The 18,894-nt window shown below is 38.6% G+C and overlaps 1 protein-coding gene across 2 annotated transcripts in view; it reads left to right on the forward strand.

The window, feature by feature from the left end:
• Window positions 1-18,894, forward strand: part of LOC114667126 (cholesterol 24-hydroxylase-like) — a 103,470-nt gene that overhangs the window by 44,066 nt on the left and 40,510 nt on the right. For both annotated transcript variants that reach the window (XM_028822278.2, XM_028822277.2), the window contains exons 3-4: window positions 8,836-8,917; window positions 9,535-9,608. In XM_028822278.2, coding sequence (XP_028678111.2) covers window positions 8,836-8,917; window positions 9,535-9,608 — 156 coding nt within the window. The remainder of the gene's footprint in view (window positions 1-8,835; window positions 8,918-9,534; window positions 9,609-18,894) is intronic.

The following is an 18,894-nucleotide window of genomic DNA, read 5'->3' on the forward strand; positions in this document are numbered from 1 at the left end:
TGGTCAGTCAATCTGCAGACAGAAGAAATTTGAGTACATTTCTACCTTATGCCTGAAGTTGCTGGGATAGAATCCAGTCCCCTGTGACTCTGAAATGAATTGATTATGTTATGATATGTGTAAAATATGATAGACTGGGGGCTTTGCCACCTTTGCTCGCCAACCCCCCCGGCCTACACTATGCGCCAGCCACTTTGTGTCTCTGCCGCTCGTCTCTGTGGATTTCACCAAACAACAAATCTTTTAATTCTTGCGGGTACGCCTCTTCATTGGGAAGAAACGCTACTTTTCCTTGATGGCAACATGAATTAGCCGATCTACAAGTCTCCGACTTAAAGTTTAAATCTGAACAATATATTTGATCTCTTTTCGCTATTCCGTTATTTCACCGAGTAATAATTTCCATTTGTTTGCACTAATGCAATCTTTAGTATCATTTTTTTTGAGGCTTTCGAATTTTAGTACTTTCATTATCTCTAACCTGCTCTGCATGTGTATTGCGCCAATGTTTTTGAATTCTTTACGACGTTCTACTTTGTCATCTACTCTTTGTCTTTTATTTCCGGCCCCAGCATGGTTAAATCTTTGGCACAAAGTCTCGTCTCGTGGGACGTGAAAGTATCTCTCTGAAAAAGTCACGTCTTGTCCCAGGATTTTTTTTTATTATAATAGAGAGATGTATTAAGTGATTCAGTAGCAGTGGCTAGTCTAATACAGCAAGTACATTGGCTACTTGCATAACAACAGCTCAGGATATAAAGAATGTAGTGAATGCTTATCAAATCCAGCTTTCCACACTCTGCTCCTTAAAGCAAGCACATTTTTGCCAGACTCGTGAGCACACACATTCTTGTAATGTTTTAATCTCACATTGGCTTGCAGCAGTATTCCTGCATGGCAATTTTAAGAGATTCATTTCTTTTTCATTTTTTAGGCTGTATCAGAGTTACACAATCAAAAAGATTGATCTTTTATGTAAACTACTTAATTGGTAAGCTCATGGCTTTTCTGTAAAACAAGATGCAGGATCTTTTATTTGAGTTATCTTTACTCAGGTTCTAGTGCAGAGTGCCACACTGGCTGAACTATAAAACAGAGCCTTGTGTATCCCTAGGCTGTTGTACACTACCGACAAAAAATATTCAGCCCCTTGGAAGTTTTCACATTTTATTCCTATACAACATTGAATTACAGTGATTTATTTGGGCTTTTTCGACACTCATCAACAGAAAAAGGCACTTTAATGTCAAAGTGAAACAGATCTCTGTAAAGTGGTCTAAATTAATTACAAACTAGGGGGCTTCACACCCTGCTCGCTTGGCTTGCCAACCCCCGTGTTTGGTTTTCCAGATACACCCTTTTAAGATTTTTTTTTCTTTGAATTGTTGCTATTTCATTAGTTTCATTTTTATTTCAGCACTTCTTTAAAAACAATATTTGTAATCTTGCGAGTACCAATATGCTGAATCTTTTTAATGAGGTCAGGATAGGTTTCTCTGTTTGGAATTTCAGCACAGACAAAATGATCTACATCATCAGCAGTTAATAATTTTTTTTACAAAGTAAAAAACTAAGTAGAGTTCTGCATTGGACTCCTGTCTGTAAAGTCCTGCTATTTTCCTCTCACAGTTCCAAAAGTACATGGGGTTACCAAGGTGATACCCCAGCTTTTGTCTAGGTTTTTGGACAAGGGCTGGACAGAACGTTTTTGACTCCTGGAGTAAATGTAGCTTTTTAAATAAGCAGACAGACAAATATATATACACTAACAAAGTAACCAATAAATGCATGTGCGGTAAACTCCGTTTTTGAAATTCTCAAGATTCTTTATTTGTCACATGCATAGTTATACAGGACAACACGCAGTGAAATGCATCCTGATCCGCTTATCAAAAACTGTGCAAAGTTAGAAGAATATCAAAAAGTCATAGATTGAAAGATAACAGTATAGTAGAACATAATAAATAAGTACAATTATGTGAATAAAGTAGAATTAAGTGTTAAGGTGCAATAGTGTAGTAATTATTGTGCAAAACCAAAGTTAGACTGGTGCATAGTTAAATAAGGCAGTTTGTTTGTTTGTGCTACTGCGATCTTTACTTTCTTTTTTTATATTTTCTAATTTTCCTACTTTCATATCCTTTAACTTTCTACACATGTGTATAGCGCCGTTTTTTTTTTTATTTCCCTGGTTTCATAGTCTGTAACCTGCTCTGCATCTGTTTAGTGCCAATGTTTGTAAACGTCTTTATGAAGTTCTACTTTCTTTTACTCATTGTCTTTTAATTCTGAGCCAGATTGGACGTGCTTTTTTTTCAATTCCACTTGTTCTGGGCTGATAATTGCTTTCCTTACTTTCCGAATTTGCACCTCGATTATTCTTTTTTGCTCTTTTTTCTGTCCAATGTATTTGAGTCTCTTTTCTCCGTGCTGCTTTCTTCTTCGCTTAGATGTTGACATTTAATTTATAACGTACCTTATACGCTTTATATGCGCTGAGAGCCCTGGATCTGTGTGTGCTCAAATCCTTCACAAGACTGAATGTTTTGCTGCCTATTGTCCTATTTGATAGATTGTAAGTCGGGCGTGTCTTTGGTCTTGCAGGTCTTTAAAATGTCTTACGAGAAGATCACATATCGTAGACTTGCTTTTTGCTTTCCAGGACAGGATTTCCTTTTATAATAGAGAGATATAAAACACTAAATAATTGATTGCATCAGTATGACACACCTCTGTCCTCACTGGTGTAGCCAGTTGGTTTTGGAAGTCCCAGAATTAGTTCAGTAGAGATCAGCATGCACATTCTGAGAAACATGGAATGTTTGAGAAATGCTGGACAACAATGAACTCATTAAAGGGTATCAGTTTGACAGAGTTGGAATAATATTCATAACAAATCTTGTACATCACGTGTTTGCTCTGTCTACGTGGATAAGCCATACACAGTCAGCTGAAATGAAACGTTCTGTTTTTGGCCACGGGGAAAATGCAGTTTTGCAAAAGCAAGGATCTGGGTATGTCACAAACAAGCAAATTTTCTACCAATATTTGAACACACTTACAATGTGTGAGGTAATATGCAAATTTATACATTTTCCCCAGCAGTCTACGTCAGGTAATGTTAAAGCAAGCTGCATTCATGCAAACTGACACGCACATAAAGAACATTGACTCAAGGGTGGATAAGCACATACAGTCATATGAAAAAGTTTTGGACCACTCTTATTTCTTTGGATTTTTGTTTATCATTGGCTGAACTTTCAAAGTAGCAACTTCCTTTTAATATATGACATGCCTTATGGAAACAGTATTTCAGCAGTGACATTAAGTTTATTGGATTAACAGAAAATATGTATCATAGCAAAATTAGACAGGTGCATAAATTTCAACTTTGTGACTGATGCTTGAACATTATCCTGAAGAATTTGTTGATATTGGGTTGAACTCATGCGACCTTCGACTTTAACAAGGGCCTCAGTCCCTGAACTAGCTACACAGCCCCACAGCATGATGGAACCTCCACCAAATTTGACAGTAGGTAGCAGGTGTTTTTCTTGGAATGCGGTGCTCTTCTTCTGCCATGCAAAGCGCTTTTTGTTATGACCAAATAACTCCATTTTTGTCTCATCAGTCCAAAGCACTTTGTTCCAAAATGAATCTGACTTGTCTAAATGAGCATTGGCATACAACAAGCGACTCTGTTTGTGGCGTGAGTGCAGAAAGGGCTTCTTTCTCATCACCCTGCCATACAGATGTTCTTTGTGCAAATTGTGTTGAATTGTACAACGATGTACAGATACACCATCTGCAGCAAGATGTTCTTGCAGGTCTTTGGAGGTGATCTGTGGGTTGTCTGTAACCATTCTCACAATCCTGCACATATGTCGCTCCTGTATTTTTCTTGGCCTGCCAGACCTGCTGGGTTTAACAGCAACTGTGCCTGTGGCCTTCCATTTCCTGATTCCATTCCTTACAGTTGAAACTGACAGTTTAAACCTCTGAGATGGCTTTTTGTAGCCTTCCCCTAAACCATGAGACTGAACAATCTTTGTTTTAAGATCTTTTGAGAGTTGCTTTGAGGATCCCATGCTGTCACTCTTCAGAGGAGAGTCAAAGGGAAGCACAACTTGCAATTGACCACCTTAAATACCTTTATATCTCATGATTGGACACACCTGTCTATGAAGTTCAAGGCGTAACCAGCTAATCCAACCAATTTGGTGTTGCAAGTAATCAGCATTGAGCATTGACATGCATTTAAAACAGCAAACTTACAAGGGGACCCAGATTTTTGCACAGCCAGTTTTTCACATTTGATTTAATTTCATACAACTAAGTACTGCTTCACTAAAAATCTTTGTTTGGAAAACACCCCAGTACTCAGATGTTCCTAGGAAATGAAAGACATGCCACTGTTATCTTTTTTGTTGAAAGTAGAGTCAATTATTATGCAGGCTGAGAGGGGTTCCCAAACTTTTTCATATGACTATATATGTGAATCACATACCATATCAGAGGTGTTCATGGAGGCCAACTGCAGTGCCTTAGGCAGCATATTACCCTGAAGACAGGTGGGGCTAGATGGGTGACTGGCAGCAAAATGTCACACAGGTACGCTGAGCTCTGCATTTCACAAACCTCTGGAACATTTGCATTACACTTCATTAGCAGAGACTCTATTGTGCATTAGATAAATAATAGCTTTGTGGAAGATAAGGGAGGATCACAGAGAGAGGCACGGCATGTGACAGACAGCATGACGATGGGGAACATTGAAAGAGTGAACACAACATCAGAATCAGCGCCAGAATAGATGTTGCTACCTTCAGTAACTTTACAAGGAGTTTCCAGTAGTCATTTAGGAAAGTGATTCTAAAAGTACAGATGTGGATCATTCATTGTTAAATAAATGTGTCCATTATTGGGCTTTACTCTCGTTTGGTGTGTGTGTCTCGGCCTTTCCATCTTGGTGCTCATTATGGTATTATTTGTAAAGTTGTTGCAAAGTAGCAACAATTAAAGTGCAGCTTAGCGCAATATTCTATTTATTGTGTTTTTATTTTTCTTCTACTCCTACAATATTTTTATTCTTTTTATATTGATCTTTGTGTTGAAGCCGTAGCATTAGTATCAGAAAACTAAAAAAACATCATCATTATATCCAAGGAAACTATAAAATGCAATCATGAGTGCCAATTTGCAGCTTGGGCTGCAGTTAAAATGTGACATCAAGTACTCTGAAACGTGAACTCCTACTCCTCACTGGTAGTGGATGCAGAGTGCTGATTAACTACTGTATTTCAGGGGGCAAATTCTTATCTTAGTCGGACAAACAGTGCAATTCCTAGGAGTAATTCTGAGATGTATGATAAATATGGGCACAGATGTCAACCCAACTGAGAAATTGTGACTGAACTTGATAAAGTCTGTTCACTCACGGGAGCGGTTTTGCAAAGAAGAATAAAGAAAAATGAAGTGTCCAGATGTGCAAATATGCAGTCATTTATTTTGTGTTATGTATTTGTAATTAAAGTAATTCAGATCCCTTTGCAGAGACGTGTTTTCACTTTGACATTAAAGTGTTGATCAGGGTCAAAAAAGCTGGATTGGAATCTACTGTTATTCAATGTTGTATAAGAATAAGATTTTAAACATCCCCTAAATACATTTTATAAAAAGTGAATCTGATATTCATTACAGTATTATATTGTGTGATTTGTGGAGCAAATGTTTTTTGCACATTCAAAGCTGTCTAGTACCTTATAGTTCCAGGCTGAAACGTAAAGAGGACTCTGTTTTCACAGGCCTTAGATTGACTCTGTACATCCACAAAGTGAACACCATGACAGTATTCCTTCATTGCATTTGCTGTCGCTTCTTTCAAGGATGCAAGGACATATCTTCATAACTGAAATACTCCACAATGAGATTTTATTTGAACAAAAGAAACCACTCTTACTGAATTCAAAATGCTCATTTTCAAATGGAACTTGAATATGCTTTCATTTTTTTGTTGTCATCTGAGACCTTGTGTGTGTGCGTTTTGATTTTGCTTATTTCACCGTTTCTTAGCCAGTAAAACTGTACTAGTTTAAATGCTAAAATGACTTGTCTACTTAGACTTTACTTCATCTTTAAAATCTACAATATTTGTATAATAAACAATTAGAGTTAAAGGTACTGTAAACATAGCGGCAGGGTTTTGGGCTTTTTTTCCAAAGGCTTTGACATCAGCACTGATCTGAAAATAAATACTTGGGGCCCGTATGGTGTCAGATAACAGTTTGGTTTATTTTTCTTTGTGAATACTCAGGTAGAAAAGTAAATGTGGGATTGATAATAATCCTAATTTACCCTGAGTATGCCCTGCAGTGGAGTTTTATAACATCCAGTATACTTCTTACTGTTCACCTGCTGCCTCCTGACTTTGAAATATGAGAAGTCGATCTATAAAATGAAAAATATTCATATTCTGTTCTCCCTGAGAATTTCTAATGTTGTAAAAGTACCAGTGGAGCTCTACAGGATAAAACTATTAGTGGCAATAAACATATGCATGCAACGACTGAAGTTAAGAAACAGTCTTACATCATTTTAGGACTGATGAAGTTACTAAAACCGCTTCATAATGGAGGGGATTCATAATTTTCATAATTTTATTACTACATGCACCATAGAATACATTCCAATAGATGGTGAACTACAAACAGTATTGCTGAATACGTCCAACAGAGAGTTACCACCAGATGGACAGAAATAAAATTAGGCAAAACATGTAAAAGAAGGATCAATAAATCAAAAATACCAAATAAGGGTCTAAAAATAAGAAAATTGGTCTTATCGGCCTATTCTGTTGTCTGAAGTTGTACACCACCAACAGCAGCATGGTTGCAACTTGCTTGCACTCGCTCAGGCCACATGAACAAGATTTATAGCTGTAATGCTAATGACCGAGAACTTTGCATGGTTGGCAGTGGATGAGTGTTGTACATCAGGAAACCAAAGTTCCAACACAACCAGGCTAGAGTTGCTAAATTTATCCAAAGTGGTAGAGACCACTGCCTTGTTTTCCCAGCAAAACATCTGACCTCTAAGTGAGGTAAGGTGAGCAACCAAAGCCAAGAGGAAATACAGAAAAATTGACGCCTCAATCCGAAGAGGAAAAGGCCGCCACAAGGGAAGGGGATTGGGTGTGTATTTATATCAGACCAAATGGACGACCCATTTATCAGATAAGAAACAGGCGGCCTGTGCTGATTACTTAGACATCAACCCATCTTAGATGTGTAGGACAGCTAGCAAGCTAGCAAGTAAATAATCTTGTTTCCAAAAAGGCCTGAATGTCCTTAGTAATGAAGTGCAGGTTAGCTTCCATCACAAAAAGGTTAGATTTAAAAGAAGGTGTACTAAATGACTGAAAGAAACAAAACAGAGAAAAGAAACACTGGCTAATAGAAGAGATGATGGGGAAGATTTGGAAGAAACGGGAAGCAAAGACGTTTGATTGAAACCAACACTATTTAGTGAATAATGGGCTGTGAAGTATCACTGAATGCATTTGAAAGTTTTTGGAAGGTGAACATGGTAGTCTGAATTAATTAAATAAACAAAGCCAACTTCTATATATGAAATATTGTATATACAAAAGTGAAATAGCTGACAAAGTGTTACAGACAACTCTTTATAACATCAGAGAGTTATTAAGGAGCCTAAGAGATTATAAAGGATGACAAAAAATACCTGGAAATAACAAGACAAGAACTGCAAATAGATAAGAAAGAACAAGACAAAATGGAAGCTGCGGTGCATGCTGCATACCTTCCCACATGCAAGCCTACTTGTACAGTCCAGCACACTTTATATAAAGATGCCCTGCTTTGGTATTGCTTTGATATACTGATTCCTGCTTTGTACCTAGATAGATCGATATATAGATAGATAGATAGATCGATAGATACTATTTAATACTGACTGATAGATTGATAGGATACTATCTAATACTAATAGATAGATAGCTAGTGAGAAAGAAGAAACATTATTAACTGAAATGTAAGCTATAATAAGAATGTGCTGTGCATTAACCAACAGTATAAGATTAATCCTTTTATAAGCTGAGAAAACATTCTTAAATTGTAACTGCCACATAGCCGTTGAAGTGTTGTAACCCTGATGGTGCAGAAGAATAGGGAAGTACTTATTTTGCAAAGTGCTGTCTGTGTAAAACTAGCCATAGCTGAATTGCATAGCCTAATTTGGATGGGGAACCTGGGACTCTGGGCATGCTGACTACCGTGTACTTCTGCACGTACTGATTTATTGTGTCATCTTAAACTACTTGCAAACTCTGCGTGACCTCAAATTGAACTGACATACTTCCTCTTTTTGTTTAGTAAACAATCTGGTATAAAACTGAGCTAACTTCCTTTTTTGAGCAGGCTGTCTGATCTGACCTGTCAGTAGCAACTTGAGCTGGCAGGCGGGCAGCCTGCCTCCTCTCACCAAGAATAAAGAAATTGCTTTTTATTTTAAATTGGTGTTTTTGTCTCCCTTTGTTTTTCTGACTTCAGCGACCACACTAGACAGATAGATGAGATACTATTTAATACTGATAGATGGAACTTCATTTCTAGTGCTGCTAGGACAGGGTCCCACCTGCTTACAACCTTCAGTTGGCTTAAAGTGTGCTCAAAGAAGTTATGCTAGACATACACATCTACTATACAAAAAATATATTTTCAAATCTACTTAATTTTGTATTCTCAATTGTAGTAGAAATTTGTAAAATTATATATACATCTATGTGATTCCTTTCACATTCAGGTTGTTATCTTTCAGGGCTGAAGAATATGGGCCAGTTGTACGAGTGAATATGCTAAACCATGTGTTTCTGATTGTGACCAGTCCAGAGGCAATTAAGGTAAGCCTAGAAAATTTAAACCCATCAATTATTCTTTATTAAAGAAGGATCTTGCACAATAAATATCTGCATATTAGTTAGGAGGGTCAGGAAAGAAAAATGAATTTGTAGTACTGTATATCCTGATCAGACCATACTATTTTTATATATGGGAATGTATAAAGTTTATAAAGTTTTTTTAAATGCTTAGCAACATCATATAATAAAAAATATCACACAAAAATCAGAAAAAAGCTCCCGAAATAATGTTGATTTTCCCTTCTTATCCTAATAGTAGCTCACTCTCAGCACCACTAATCAAAACCTCAGGGATGCCCTGATTCATAAACTTAGCATATCAGCAGGCCTCTCTGATCCACCATTGTTGTTTCTGATTTAACACTTGGTGACAGACACCCAGCTTTGATTATTTGGTTCTTGCTGCACCGTAGTGCTGTTTCCTGAAATCTGCTTATCTATTCAGAGTTATGTTTTTTCTTTTTTAATTTGGTAACTATTTATATTCTTCGAAAACAAATTCATAGCTAGAATGTTTTGTTATAAATTCTATGAATTCCTGTTTCTGTTAAATTCATATTTTATTCAGTTAGTGTATAATGTTGTTCTCCTTTTTTTAGGAGCTTCTGATGTCACAGAAGTATACAAAGGACCCATACGGTTACAAGCTTCTGTTTTCTTTGTTCCGACAGAGGTAGGCATCACTAGTTTATAGGAATGTCAGGTAAATGTATATTTGTTGTGCGCTGCTTTAATTGAACATTTCAGTACTCAAATGTCACCAGGTCAGACATATACAGTACAAGTTTTGAGAACTGAATGATCTTGAGTTTTTGTCTGTTAGAAACTAATTTTTAGTACTTTTTCTCCACGTTTTTGATGTTTACTGCATTTCAGTGTTAAAATATTATGTTTCTTGTATATTCTTACTTAATTATTTTTATTCCAAGTTAATAGATTGTCATATCTTGTAATAATCTATCATCTTATGACATATGGAAGGATTTCTTTCACACTGTTACAAAATTATATTAAGTGTTTTCACTAAGTGTAAAATCATTGTTTTTACATTTATGTATGTTGTCACAAAATCAAAGAAACCACACAAAGTTTTGGGGCAACAATCCGTATTTTATTCTCTGGCTGTAAAATGGTCTAAAGGTTTGTACTGATGTGTACAGATTAGAGTCCAGAACAGAACTGAGGGGATAAACGAAAGGTGGCGGCTTTAAAGTTCAGTATAGGAAGTGACATCAAAGGGGCAGGAACCAGGAATGACATCATCAGGGTCAGGTGGAATTTCCTGTGAACGGTCTATAGAAAAGCGAGAGAAAGAGTCAGTGCACTCCGCTACCTCCCGGTCTGGCTCGGAATTACTCTCATTCAAGCCCTTTAGCTGCCTCCCATGTTACACAAATGTCATAAATACAACCAAAACATATTGTAGATCAATATAAATCTAAAGGTTTTGTGCAGTGGTCTATGACACTAATGTGTACTGTATATCTGTTAAGTGTCAGCTAGTAAATCAAGAGTGGTGTGTTAATAATCTGGATTCCTAGTCAAAGCTAATGAAATCACAGAAACAGAGAGTCGCACCCCCAGCACACGACATAAAAAGTGTAATATTGTTGATTGTGAAACACAGGCAGTGTCTGTTGTCTGTTTTCTGCATAATAACCAAAAAGTTGCCAGACTCACTGCACATTCGTATCACATCAAGTTTTGAGCATTCTGCTGCATAAAGTAAGCTTTCAATATGTGTGACCAATTAGAAAGGCCACTGTTTTGTTTTGCAGACTGTCACTAATGAGCGACACAGTGTTCATACTTCCATGTTTTAACCTTATCAAAAAGATGCACAGACAAACTATTTTTTGTAAGCAGACTATTGTCCTTTTTAGACAGAAGTGAAAACTGATTAGAAATCTGCTTATTGATATGCTTATTACAGAACAGCCAAGGCAGATGAGATGAGCCTGGAGAGTGAATATTAAATCCGGCCATTCTGGCACGTTCTGGCTTCTCAATTCTGTTTTATGTCAGAACTGACCTTCTATTGTTATAATGTGCACAGTAACCATGTACCCTTATAGACTCTCGCATAAGACATTCAAAACAGAGGAAACTACTATATCAGTCCAAAAAAGCCAATATCACATTATGTGACTTCTAGTCATGGGGTGTGTCAGACTTGCTGAATGAAGTTACTGATCTCATTGCCAGACCACATCAGTTTTGCATGGCTGAAAATCACAGAGCATGTCAAATTTAGCGAGTACATGACAACTTTTTTTTGTTCTTTATTTCGCCTTATACAATTTCTTGCATTAGGAATTTGTTCGTTTTTGCATACCCCTTGGGGTCAGAGCGCAGGGTCAGCCATTGTACAGCGCCTCTGGAGCAATTACAGGTTAAGGGCTTTGCTCACGGGCCCAGCAGAGTAGGATCTCTTTTGGCAGTGACGGGGATTCGAACTGGTAACCTTCTGGATACCAGCACAGACCCTTAGCCTCAGAGCCACCACTCCAGCACAGTCGTGTTTGCCCCTTTTCCAGATAATGTGCTTCCTGACAAAGCCGGTGCTGTACAAAGGTTTGACAGATATGGCGAGTTCAGCTGAACTCCCTACCCCTTTCTTTTCTTTTTCCATTCCTTTGCGGTACGTAAAAAACATGAGATATCAGACAGACAAGGTTCTTTTGTGTTTGTGAGGTCCATCCACTATCCTTGTTCCTCATTGCTGCATTATATGTATTGAACTTCCAGGTAAGCGTTCATTGGTTGTCGGCTCTCATGCACAAAGAACCTGCCTCTATGACTAAAGACAAAATTAGCCTCCGATTTTATCACAGCAAGTCATGGACTATTTAGACAAAGTCACTGACTGCCTCCAAACTTTAAGATTAAATGAAGGCCATAACTGAAAATCGCTGAAAATTCAATGTCAGTCCTGCATTTATCAAAAACCCCGAGTCAGTTGAAGAATGCAGAAGCTTGTCTGTTGAGTAATTTTGTAATCCTGATTGGCTTTAATAGCAACCATAGCTTGTCACCTTCCTCAGTCTTACCAACTGTAGACACTGCCTTCACAGTCAACACACAGAACTGACACAAAGTCATCTGCCAGTTTGGTATACAGAAGAAGAATCTGTCAACCAGTAGTAGCTTATAGGCCCAGTGTATTTATCACAGTTAGCTAGAGTCACACATTTAGCATTGGTAGCAAATTATCCTGTGGGTTACAGTTGAAAGTGGACTAAAAACTCCATCTGAGCTAGACAGCTTAGATCAACACTCAGTTGGAACAAGATGGCATGGAATCAAACCTGTTAGGGTGTGGACAGGTTTGGGATGAAACATTGTAAGATAGGCAGGAGTGAGACTTAAAAATTAGTCCTAAAGTGAGGCCTCTGTGCTAGACTCCTGAAATTAATTCTTTGTCCATCCATGCATGCATCTACAGTTATTTTTTATTCAGACTATTATACGTTGTCTTGTGTTTGGTACAAGGATAATTTTTTTTAGTGCTGGTACCTGAATCCCAGCTTGAGCTACACTGCCATGTGAGGAGTTTACATTATCATCTCCATGTCTGTGTGGATGATATTTGGTTTTGAACCCATGTCTTTACATTTATACGTTAGGTGAAATGGCAACTGTAAATTGGCCTGTAGTGGGTGTGTCACCAACTCTGGATGGGATACCAGTTTATCTTCAGGGCAAAAGTCATACTGGGATTATTGATTCTCACCATTTCCCCTAACGTCATGTAGTCAGACTGTGGACATAAACCAGAGGATACATTTATAAAATGATTATACAAAGAGATTTGATCTTAAATTTCTTAGACTTGTGTCAAAATCAGCTGACAAACTGGGATTTATAAAACCTGTAACTGATGTAAAATCTACTTTTATACATACAGAAATTGAAAAAGAGGCATATAAACTTTTCTTCATAAACATACTCCAAGAGGCCACTGCTTGATCACTTTTTTGCTTTGCACCCTCTCCCACCATAACCTGTTGTCTGTGTTGAAGAGTGAAAGTTTTAGATTCGTCGAAAATTTCAGTCTCCCGTTTTCGATGGATCTCAAATGTTTTAAGGTCCCTTGATATCAAAAACATCGCTATATCGATGATGGGTGTGTGTCTGTGTGTCACAGTTTCTTGAGGACGGAAAAAACACCAAACTCGAAAGTTAAGCCTGTTATGGCAAAATGTGGCTTAGTTTTTGAGACAAATCGTGCAGGAGAAAGAGGCACTCTAGAGCAGGGGTGTCGAACTCCTGGCCTGGAGGGCCGCAGTGGCAGCAGGTTTTCATTCTGACCCTTTTCCTAATCAGTGACCAGTTTTCACTGCTAATTAACTCCTTTTCCCTTCATTTTAATAGCCCTGTTTTTAAGGATTCAGTCCTCTGAATGTATTCCTTTCTTCATTAAATGACAGCCAAACAGAAATGAGATGTGGAACGAGCCGACTGATGACCAGCTAAGCTGGGATTTCAAACTCCAACCAGTCTCTTAATGAAAAGCTGATTCTTGCTGTTAATTAAACCCGTTATTTAATTCCATGGCTTGTTGCTGCTCTCATTCTGCCACAGCAGACATTTCCATAACTGTTGATTTTTCTGTTTTTTCTAAGAACACCGTCACAATGTTTGGTGACCTGAGAGATCAACCCTACTTAGACCATCACCTTTCTTTATTTTCAGATATTGTGTGATGGGCACAGGGGAACTGGTCATGTGGCGGCTCATTTTGTGTCTCATTATTGTTTGGCTGCTAATTAAGGAAAAAGAGAGAACTAAGGGGCCTGAGTCAAGTTAATTAAAACTAAGGCAAAAGAAGTTAATTAGCAGAAGAAACAGGTCACTAATGAAGAAGAAGGTTAGAATGAAAACCTGCAGCCACTGCGGGCCTCCAGGCTGGAGTTCGACACCCGTGCTCTAGAGAAACCCTCAAATACCATAATTCTGCAATTAGTTATGAATTCTTCTCGTTAATTGCTATCGTAATAACTTATTTTATGATCAGAAAGATCAGCATCAGAGCGGTAAATAATTATTAAAATGTAATAGAGTAGTTCGGGTTACTTGGTTCTCAGTGCGCAAAGCTTACTGACTCTCACGTCCAATTTTTTTATACCTGAGATATTGGAGGCTTATTCTGGTTTGGACAGGAGCGATGCTGAGTATATTGGGAGAAGGATGCTAAGGATAGAGCTGCCAGAGATAAAGAGGAAGGCCTAAGAGGAGGATTATGGATGTGCTGAGAGAGGACATGAAGGTGATGAATGTGACAGAACAAGATGAAGAGGACAGAAGGATATGGAAGAAGATGATCCGCTGTGATGACCCCTAATGGGAGCAGCCAGAAGAAGAAGAAGATTGGGGGCTTATTCAGGACAGTAGTAGATTTATACAAAACCAATAAGAAATACAAATAAATAAATAAATAACACATTAGGTTCAACTAACATGAAGTGTGAAAACCTTCAAACCCAAATTAAAATGGACAACCAAAATGAAAATGACAATAAACACACTGGTACAAACCAGGAAAAGAAGAGCAAGCAACAGAATAAGAAACATATGCGATACTAAAATGTGTTATGTTGATTTTACTGTGAATTATAACAAAATGGCCAATGCTTGTGTTATTATTTCAAACATAATTTAAATTGTGAAATTCACCTTAATGGTATCAGTAATTACTAATTAGCATGTTCAATACATATATGTGGCAGATGGCTTTGAAGAGTAAGCAGCCATGATGGCTCTTGCTCAGCTAGACCCCTTCACCATCGGTACATTGCACAGCGCGTTTATTTTTACATAATGGTTAGACTTGTTTGATGATTATTGGCTCATGGCCCACCCTTATGGACCTTGGCCAACAGTAGGATCATAGCCTTAAATAATAAGTTCAGTATTTTTCATGTCAAAGCTATTTCTTCCCAATCATTGTATTAAATTGTCACATGAAATTGTGTTCTAAACTGAAGCATTTTTTTATAAAATTAAATAAGCTGCCTGTTCTGGCGCATTAAAATGGAAGTTATGGGGCTGGGGTCCAAACGTGAAAACAAAAACCTTAAAACCTAAGGAATTCATCCACTTTGAAGCTGCAAAGGTTTCAATTTAAGAAAATATGCCTTTTGTATTTATGAAGAATCCTTATGATAACAATAAGGAAATAAATTCTTGGATATATTTTTCTTGAGGTAAGAATCCATTTCCTTTATGCTTGTCTGCATGTCGCCTCTGTCGTGGGTAGAGTTATGATAATCTGACAAGGCCCCCAGTGCCAGGCTGTATTCTGCTTATTATTCTACTTTTGCCTCTGCAATTCTATTTTATCAACAGTTACGCTCTGCCATGGCTTGTAGTAATAGGCAGATTTATGTTCAAATCATACAATTATTTTTTCCTAAACAGCACTAACTTCTCACCCATTACAATATTTTACAAAACTTCATAGGCAATGAAGCGAAAAGAGCACATAAGAGTTTCATTGTACTTTGTACAAGTAACAATTAATCTGTAAATACTGTACATGGGGAGAACATGGAAAACACATGCAGACCCTGGCACTGTGAGGTGGGAATCATAGCTCTGCCAGACCTGCAGAAGGCAGCGTAAAAGGATCTCCGTGAGGAGCGGCAGCATGAAGAGCTCTGGGGCAATTGTGTAGACTGCAGACACAGCAGTAGCTGAGCCTGTAAACTATCGCAGTGTTTGGTGGCTCTGTTAGCCGTACCTCACACGAGAGATTACTAGGACAGTTTGCATGTTTGGTACAAAAATGCTGACTGAAGCTGTGCTCCTGATGCATAACCACAAAGGGCCGCTGGGGAAAACAGTGGCATACAGATTGTGTTTGAGTCTGGCTGAGTGGAGTGAGGCAATACTGGAAGTAGCTACTAACACGTGAAATAAGCTTACACAGAGTAAAAGAATGTACGTGACCATAAGTGTGCATTTTTCAGTTATTCTTCCCTAGCTGTGTATAGAACAAGTCAAGTCAATTTGGGGAGCATGCACTGGTACAATGCGTTGCCTCACCCACCACACAACGAAACAACTTGGGGTCCCGGTTTGCAACCCCCCAGGCAGACACGTGGTCCAGTCCCACCCTCTGGAAATGACCCTCTGTCTGCCGCAGCCAGGTGTTACGTGGGCGACCCCTTGGCCTGGTCCAGCCACTCAGTTCCCCAACAATAAGGATCTTATGAACTGGATCACCCTCGGGGAAACGCACCACATGGCCGTAGTGCCGTAACTGACTCTCCCTCACAATGCAGGTCATGTGCTTCATTCGGGACTCCATGAGCAACACAAAGTCAAACCAGCGGTACCCAAGGATTTTCCGGAGAGAAACAGTACCAAAGGAGTCCAGTCTTCATCTCAGGTCGCTGGATATCGTCCATATAGCAAGACAGGAAGCACCAGGACTCTAAAGACTTGGACCTTCGTCCTTTTGCATAGATGTCGGGAGCACCACACACCTCTTTCCAGCGACCTCATGACCCCCCAAGCCCTATGAAGTCAGTAGACGGATTGTATAGAACACAGACAGCAATTCACATCTGAGCATTCAAATTTCATTGTTAATAGCAGCAATTGGTGATGACTTCCTGAGGTGAATCCATGTCCCTGACCCTGCAAGATGCGGTGGATGAAGACAAGTGATAGAACAGAGTGTGCGGTCTCTTTTTAAAATGGCTGAATGTCACAACAGTGTTGTGCTTTGTGATTTTTATTCTTCTGATAACGACATGGGTACGCTGTTTTGCATGATGTGTGCAATCTCAAGACACAAATCAATGCTTAATAACATTTTTGGCTTGAAAAATTGATTTATTTGGTAAGTATTAAAGCTTTCTCTTTCACCTACGGACCCGTGTATCCATTAGTCCTAATGTAAGCTGCACAAATGGACAAAGTATTTTTAAAATGTTAAAAAATGATAGTCTTTAAAGCAAAATCTTGGTAATATATATACTTTATATACCATGGTTGTGAAGAAATAACTTTTACTTAAAAAATCGCAAACTTATGCTTTAAGTTCTCTAATGTGCATGATCTCACTGTTCCAGTGGAGGGGCAAAATCTCTCAGTGCACAAGTTACATGCAAAAGGCAACCTTCCAAAGAGAACCCACAGGCAGGATGGGAGAATCTCAGGCCAGTCTTACTCCAGTTTTGCTTGCCTGCCAGATTTTGGTCACCTGTTTTACTGAGCACTAATGTCACAGCTTGGCAAGTAGTATACAGTGGTTTTCCAGTAACCCCAGTGCTTAGGATGCCAAATAAAATATTTTTTTTTCTTTCATCAGGACCTTTATGTCATTTGGAGAGAGATTTTTCTTTGTTCCTGAACTTAGCATTCACGTGCCTTTTTAATGATGGGCGATTTCTTGCCATTTATATGGAGTTATATCCAAACATACGAAGATTCTTTAGGGTATTCTTTGGGTAGATACAGTGTGGTTGTTCACATGCACACAAATTTAAGGTGATTTGTTATTTATTAACAGGCCAGGAGTGGAGGATCTAGGAATATTTATTCATGTACAGGAAATTTTTATAAATCATTTGTGGAATCTTTTGGAAATAATCATGCTGTATGTTCAGATTTAGGATCATTCCACACACATTTTTATAAATAAGGCCCCCAGTGTCTTTGCAGGAAATCTATTCCCAGTAACATTTTATCCAAGATGTTTATGCATTGCTAGTCACTTCTGGGTGGTCTCTGGCCATTTATGTACATGCTCTGGAGGACTGGGGACCCTTTTGATCATAAATAATGTCCATGCCGCCATACTAATCTAAGTGGATTTCATTTCAAAGCAATGAAGCCTTGAATGATGTTGATAATGCTAAGCCCCCTGAAGTAAATGAGCCTTCAATCACAGTAGGTGCAGTGTATACTGTAAATCATCGTTCCTTTTGTTTCTTTATCCACGACTTCATGTTTTCCCAGGCCTTGTGAAAACTGTCTTGATTTCATTCTGCTCCTCTGAGAGGAAGATCTTGGTTTCAGATACTGGTTTGCAGTTTGCCTGTTCATTTTCTTAACTTTGAATGCAGTAATACAAAGATTTAATTCAATACTGTTTGTCATTCAGTAATAGCAGTGTACATTTTTGTAATTTATTTCTGAGATTATAGAATTTAATTGTTAAAAGCATATTATTTGCAAACAAGCAAATTCTTTTGTTACCAAAGTGCATAATTTGCAAATATGTCTGTGTGATCCATCCATTATCCAACCCGCTATATCCTAACTACACGGTTACAGGGGTCTGCTGGAGCCAATCCCAGTCAACACAGGGCGCAAGGCAGGAAACAAACCCCGGGCAGGGTGCCAGCCCACCGCAGGGCACACACACACACCAAGCACACACTAGGGACAATTTAGGATCGCCAATCCACGTAACCTGCATGTCTGGACTGTGGGAGGAAACACACACAGACACGGGGAGAACATGCAAACTCCACACAGGGAGGACCCGGGAAGTGAACCCAGGTCTCCTTTTTGCGAGGCCACACCGCTACCACTGCGCCACTGTGCCACCCTGTCTGTGTGATGCCTTCAGTAATTCAGTATTTGGATAATCTGAGCAATTCCTTTAGCAGTTGAGACCACAAGGGGGCACCAGAGAGCCCCAAACCACAGACCCATCAATACACCACAAGTTATTTAGGATAAAATTTTATTAGGCATTTTATTCTCTCCCAAGACACTTTCCACAATCCTCTCCTGACGTAAGCCACAATAATACAATAAATGAATAATAAATCACCAGTTCTTCCTCCTTTTCTCCTCTGTTGAGTGTTGCCTGCTGCCTCCCAACTCTGACTCGTTCATGTTTGGCAGCAGGGCTCCCTTTTATGCCAGATCCGGGGGTGTTTTCAGTGCCACATCATATCCTCTAAGAAACATTTCTGGGCCATAAGAAAAGTAGGGAG

This window comes from Erpetoichthys calabaricus, chromosome 16 (genome assembly GCF_900747795.2).
Source record: "Erpetoichthys calabaricus chromosome 16, fErpCal1.3, whole genome shotgun sequence".
Lineage (NCBI taxonomy): Eukaryota > Metazoa > Chordata > Cladistia > Polypteriformes > Polypteridae > Erpetoichthys > Erpetoichthys calabaricus.